Genomic DNA, 6,521 nt, shown 5'->3' with positions numbered 1-6,521 from the left:
GCTTCGCTGCCTCCGGCCACAAAGCGGTGGGCCCCAAGGAGCCAACAGTGGAGGCAATGCGGAAGCAGTACCATGCCAACTGCTTCACCTGCCGGACCTGCCACCAGCTCCTGGCTGGCCAGCGCTACTACCAAAAAGAGGGGCGCCCCATGTGCGACGCCTGCTACCAGGTACCCCTCCTCCTTCAGGGACAGCCGGCACCCTCAGGGGGGTGGCAGATGCTGTCCCTTGGGAGGGGAGCTGGCATCTCACGGTCTGTCCCCCCCGCAAACCCCAGGCCACGCTGGAGAAATGCGCCAAGTGCCGGGGACTGATCACGGAGCGCATCGTCCGTGCCCTGGGCAAAGGCTACCACCCCGGCTGCTTCTCCTGTGCCGCCTGCGGCCGGGCCATTGGCACAGAAAGCTTTGCCGTGGACGAGCGGGACGAGGTGTACTGTGTGGCTGACTTCTACAGGTTGGGGAGCACAGAAACACGGGAGCATCCCCCCACGTTGGGGGTGGGTCGGCTCATCCCCATTGCCCCCCAGGGCTCACGCCACCCTGGTTTGCTCCCATCAGGAAATATGCTGTGGTTTGCAGCGCCTGTGAGCACCCCATCATCCCCAGCGAGGACAAGGATGCCTACAAGATCGAGTGCCTAGGACGCAGTTTCCATGAGAGCTGCTACCGTTGCGAGGTACAGCCCCGACAGGGCTGGGGGTGCCCCCCAAAAGCTGAGGGGTTTGGCACTGAGCCTTTGCAAAGCACGGCCACGGGGCAGCTTGCAGCACCCGGAGTTATTTTTTAGTTGCCAGTTTATCTTGCAAGCAACGGGGAGGGGGAAAAATAAATAAATCGTGTGAAAAGGACGATGTGTTTGGCCAGGAGAGCTTCAGCTTTTCATGCTTTTGATGTAGTTTGTTGCTTTTTCCAAGCGCTGGTGGGTTTTGTGGGAAAGATGGAATGCAATGGCATGGCGTCTCACATGCAATGCAGCATGGGGACCCCTAAAACATGGCCTCCCTTTTCCCTCTCACCCCCAGAGCTGCGGGACGCCCCTGTCGACGGAGCCAACGGAGAACGGGTGCTACCCCCTGGCTGCCCACCTCCTCTGCAAGTCCTGCCACGTCCGCCGGCGGAATGAGTCGTCCTGCTAAACCCCTGTGGCTCAACCTCCATCTTCCAGCGCTGGACACCAAAAAGGGGGTGCACCCACCGGGATGCACCCTGCAGCCGGACCCAGGTGCCTGTTGCACCTCCAAATAGCTGCAGGATCGCAGTTTTCATCACCAAAATGTACCCGGGGCCCTGATGCGCTGGGCTGGCCAGGTGGAGAGGCGCAGATGTAGTGTTCCGGCATGGCTCTGCACTCATAGGGAACATAAAAAGCCCTGGCAGAGCAGCGGTGATGGAGGAGCTGAGGTTTCGTTCATTTATTTCTTTTTTTAAACTCTTTTTCCGAGGCCGGGTTGGTTTCCTTGGGTGTTTGTTTTCTTTCTTCTTGAGCTTCCTTGGGGTTTCACTTAAATGTTTCTCCCTGCGGTGACGCAGAGAGTGGGCACTGATTTTAGTTACTCACAGTTAAATAAAACCCTGAGTTTAAAACCCCTCATTTCTTTCATCCGCCCTGCATTCCAAACCCGTAAAATGCAAGTTTAAAAGTAAGAAAAAAAGCTCCACTTCTTAGATTTTACAGCCGTGGCGAGAGCTGGGTCGCTTAGGGCGGTAACGCAGCTGATTTTGGGGTGCAGCAAATGGGCAGATGCTGCTGTCGCCCCAGGGGAGAGCAGAGGGTTGCTTTTTGGGCCCAGATTCGGGATTTTGCGAGGTGCTGCGGTGTTGATGAAAGGGTGTTTGGTGGTGGGGTGTTTTTGTTTGGTTTGGGGTTTTTTTGTGGACAGCCTGAACTGCCTGGGCTCCATCTCAGCCAAGTCCCAGAGCCAGCAGAGGGCAGCCGGAGCACAAATTCCCCCATCAGGCAGGAAAAACTCCAGTTAAACAGTCTCACCTATATCCAACAGTGCTGGAATGCTGGGAAAGACCAACAGCCCCATTTTTGCACATTATCCAGATAGTATCGCTCCACCATCGGAAGCTTTTTGATCTTCTCTCAGTCCAAGCCCCAAAACAAGCAGAAATTAAACCATTTCTTTGCGTACCCAACATCTGCACAACCAATGTAACCCGTGCTTCGCAGTTTTGTTTGCGAGGGCGTTGCAAAGCAGACGGAGAAAGGGGGGGTTTCTTTTTAACCGAAAGTGCTTAAAAAGCCACAGCTCAAGAGCAGAAAATAGCATCTGAGATGATGTTTAATGCTTTCCTCATGAAAAAAGGGGGCTGCTAAAAAAAAAACCACAACCCAACCACCAAACCAGGAGCCGTACACTTTTGGTCATGTTGTCTAATGTCTCTCCAGCGCATGCTGTATTTATGAAGGAACGGGTTAATGCATGATTAATGTATGCACTGGAGTCCGGCGGGCTGGTTGATTAATCACACCAACCCCGCAACTATTTCCGGCCAACTCTCCCCAGCTACAAAGCTGATTACTCAACATTTGTAATGTGTGTCTACGGCCCATCAATCAGGTCATAACTCGCTATAAAGTTATGTTAACGTAATGTTGTGGTCTGTCCCAGTCACATAAGTAGGTGGCTTTGGGTCTGTCCAGGGCAGGGGGTGGATGCCACGTGCCCCTGTCTCCCACGCTGGGGAAGTCCGATGCTCAAAGTCAGCTCTTGCTTTCCAAAGCCTCTTGCCCTGTGGGGAAAACCAGGCACCGAAATAATGCTAAAAAAAGTAGAAAGACGTGGGCAGGCTGGGCGACAGCCAAAGGGAGCAGGGAAGGGAAGCCCCAGAGAGCACAGGGTTGCTTGGTTTTTGGCAATTCAGGGTGTTTTTCCAAGTGAAGTTTTCGGGGAGGATGGAAATGCCGAAGCTGAGCGGTGTTTTGGATGCATTGTTGCATTGCATGCTGGCTTAAACCCTCTGCGCAGAGGGTGCTGTGCTGTGCTATCCCTCTGCAGAGCCAAGGGTGGGAAGGGGTCAGGTATTTCCCCCGCAGAGCAAGCCGGGATGGGCTGTTAACACCAGGACTGCAGTGATTTTTGGCTGGTGGCACGCAGGGAAAGATTTTTTTATTGACATGAAGCCTTGAAGAAGGTGCTGAAGGGCGAGAAGAAGGGCAAGGCGCAGCTGGAGAGTTTGGCAGCATGGCGAAGGGAGGCAGAAGTGGTCAGATTTGGTATATTTTTCCAGGAGCGGAGGATGACAAGGGACAGGGATGGATGGATGTGGAGGTAAGAAGATAAAAGACTGATTTGAGCCATTTTTCTTCCTGGATAAGGGGAGAAGCATTACAAGCCGAGGTGTGGGGAGCATTGCTAAGCTTGAAAAGCATGGTCCTGTGTTTTCCCCTGGGAGGATATTGAGGAATTTCCAGTGCTGGCTGAGCTGCGTGGAGGAGATTTCACAGGGGTGGGGCTGCAGGAGCTGGGTCCCATCCTGCTGCCGAGCAAGCCCACATTGGCTGCAACAGCTCAGCTCATCCTTGGGCTCCTCGCCCCATTGCAAGCGCTTTTGCAAGCACCCAGGTCTGCTAGCAAAAATAAAATAAATACAAATCCTGCACGGAGCAATATGAAGCTCTTGCTCTCCTTGGGAGCTCCCCCCAAGTTTTGCAGAGTTCCCTTCATGTCCACCCAGGCATAAAACCCGCTTGAGGTCTCCCTTGTAATGCTAAAAAAAGTAGAAAGACGTGGGCAGGCTGGGCGACAGCCAAAGGGAGCAGGGAAGGGAAGCCCCAGAGAGCACAGGGTTGCTTGGTTTTTGGCAATTCAGGGTGTTTTTCCAAGTGAAGTTTTCGGGGAGGATGGAAATGCCGAAGCTGAGCGGTGTTTTGGATGCATTGTTGCATTGCATGCTGGCTTAAACCCTCTGCGCAGAGGGTGCTGTGCTGTGCTATCCCTCTGCAGAGCCAAGGGTGGGAAGGGGTCAGGTATTTCCCCCGCAGAGCAAGCCGGGATGGGCTGTTAACACCAGGACTGCAGTGATTTTTGGCTGGTGGCACGCAGGGAAAGATTTTTTTATTGACATGAAGCCTTGAAGAAGATGCTGAAGGGCGAGAAGAAGGGCAAGGCGCAGCTGGAGAGTTTGGCAGCATGGCGAAGGGAGGCAGAAGTGGTCAGATTTGGTATATTTTTCCAGGAGCAGAGGATGACAAGGGACAGGGATGGATGGATGTGGAGGTAAGAAGATAAAAGACTGATTTGAGCCATTTTTCTTCCTGGATAAGGGGAGAAGCATTACGAGCCGAGGTGTGGGGAGCATTGCTAAGCTTGAAAAGCATGGTCCTGTGTTTTCCCCTGGGAGGATATTGAGGAATTTCCAGTGCTGGCTGAGCTGCGTGGAGGAGATTTCACAGGGGTGGGGCTGCAGGAGCTGGGTCCCATCCTGCTGCCGAGCAAGCCCACATTGGCTGCAACAGCTCAGCTCATCCTTGGGCTCCTCGCCCCATTGCAAGCGCTTTTGCAAGCACCCAGGTCTGCTAGCAAAAATAAAATAAATACAAATCCTGCACGGAGCAATATGAAGCTCTTGCTCTCCTTGGGAGCTCCCCCCAAGTTTTGCAGAGTTCCCTTCATGTCCACCCAGGCATAAAACCCGCTTGAGGTCTCCCTTGTCTTCTTCCAGCAGTGGTGCAAAAGGGCAAAGAGGATTGTACGCCTCCGAATCCCAGCGGCCAGGCCCTGCCCTTCCCTCTGCTGCTGCAATAAGCCTGTCTTTTCTTGCAATCCCTCTTGGCAGGCCAAGGAGAACGGGGAGGGACTTGGCTGCCCTCCAAGGAGAAGCAAATGCAAATATTTCTTCACTTCAGGCTGGGTGCGGCCCTGAGGATAAAATTTCCCCGGGCTTTCCCAGTGAAGGCATCCGATACCATACCCTGCTGTGAGCCCAGTTTGCTCGGAGGAATACAACAGTGTATCTCATAAAAAAAACCAAAAAACCCAAAGGTTATCTTTCTTGCAACTCAAAGGCCTGTCTGATTTTTAAAAAGCGCTTTTAAATTGAAGTATGAGCAGACAGGCATGGCTGTAGTGTTTTTTAAATCAGTGGCCAAAGTGTTGCTTCGTAACAAACAAGGCCTTTTTTTAGGTTTTTGTTTGCAAGATGAAGATTTTGGCACGGCACAAGGAAAGCAAGACTGGCATCCCCCCTTCCCCGGTCATCCGTGAGAAACGCAAAAAACAGAGGGAGAGAGAAGCTGGATTCCTCGCGTGCCTTCGCTCTGCCATCACCACCTTCAAGGGGCTGGGAAGGAGCCGGCTGCGGAGAGAGAAATGCCGCAGGAAGGGAAACTGAAGCCGAAGCAGCCACCAGGGCTTTGCTGGCTGGAAAAGGCGCTGGGAGGAGGGCTGGGTGCTTAGTGCCGCTGATGGTTTGGGGTTTTGGTTTTTTCTTTTTTCTTCAAATGGGATGGAGAGCACTGGAGGAAAACTGTTTTTTTTTCCTTTGGTCGACCCAGATTAATTGCAACTGTATCCCAGCTGGCTTGCTGCAGCGTCATCCTTCCCCGCAGAGCGTTCAGACCCGTTTTCTGCGCTTTCCCATCTTTGACACAACCTAAAAACCTCACATTTCTTAAATGCAAAGAGGTCTGATTCTGCTGGCTATGGGAGAGGTGGGGAAACCAGCAGAGATTTCTCTGGGAGCTGCCTAAGCGCAGAATTTCTCCAGCTTGGTTATGCAGCACAGGCGGGATGTATTAAAAAAAAAAAAAAAAGCAATATTCTCTTTTTTTCCCATTTTCCCCGTAAAACTGAAAACACCCACCACCGCGATGTATTTTTAAAGCACACCGTGTTTTCAGTAACACAAGGTTAAATCGATGGGGCCAGTTACACAAGCATATTACCAGGCTGCAAGCGATACACTGGGTTATTTAAAAAAAAAGGGGGGGGGGGGGGAAACAAAAACCAACCAACCCATTTCTGAAAATAGATACACAGCACACACCTGCAAGCAGGACTTTGACATTTTATATCCCAGCTTTCTTTTGTTGTATCAGCAGCGATTACAGCAGCCCTATTTCCTGAAAATTAACAATTTTCACCCAGAGCTGCCTTCAAGCAGCTTACGTTACATCTTTATTTTGCTAGAGTGTCCGTTAGAGCCGTAGGTAAGGGTTTTTAAGAGAGATTTCTCTCAGAGGTTATCCTGTTTGTCAAGGTGGCTTATTGACCTCGGTGATTTATCACTGGGAAAAAAAGCCGGAGGGAGGAGAGGAGGGTGGGAATAGCTCCTAAAAATAAATATATCCCTTAATTCTCCGTGTGGCTAAACTTTCCCTCACAGCCCAGCACAGGGAATAGACTTTAATCTCCTTTATCGGATTGCTTCGTCCGAGGCTGAATCTTTCTGAGGCGATCGGCCTCCACCCGGCGTTTTAAGGGCACCACGTTTTGTAGAGGAAAAGAAAATTGAAAGGGGGGTGTTTGCCTGACAAAAGCGGGTGAGGAGGAGGCCGGGGCTGCCCCCTCA

The 6,521-nt window shown here is 51.9% G+C and overlaps 1 protein-coding gene across 1 annotated transcript in view; it reads left to right on the top strand.

Moving 5' to 3' along the window:
* Window positions 1-1,138, top strand: part of FBLIM1 (filamin binding LIM protein 1) — a 2,595-nt gene extending 1,457 nt beyond the window's left edge. Inside the window, exons 5-8 of the mRNA XM_035901919.1 lie at window positions 54-170; window positions 278-456; window positions 561-678; window positions 1,025-1,138. Of these exons, the coding sequence (XP_035757812.1) occupies window positions 54-170; window positions 278-456; window positions 561-678; window positions 1,025-1,138 (528 nt within the window). The remainder of the gene's footprint in view (window positions 1-53; window positions 171-277; window positions 457-560; window positions 679-1,024) is intronic.
* Window positions 1,139-6,521: the final 5,383 nt, after the last annotated feature.

The sequence above is a fragment of the Egretta garzetta genome, unplaced genomic scaffold (genome assembly GCF_000687185.1).
Source record: "Egretta garzetta isolate BGI_Z169 unplaced genomic scaffold, ASM68718v1 scaffold69, whole genome shotgun sequence".
NCBI lineage: Eukaryota > Metazoa > Chordata > Aves > Pelecaniformes > Ardeidae > Egretta > Egretta garzetta.
The sequence above is the reverse complement of the archived record's forward strand: the minus strand, read 5'-3'. Positions and strand labels throughout refer to the sequence as shown.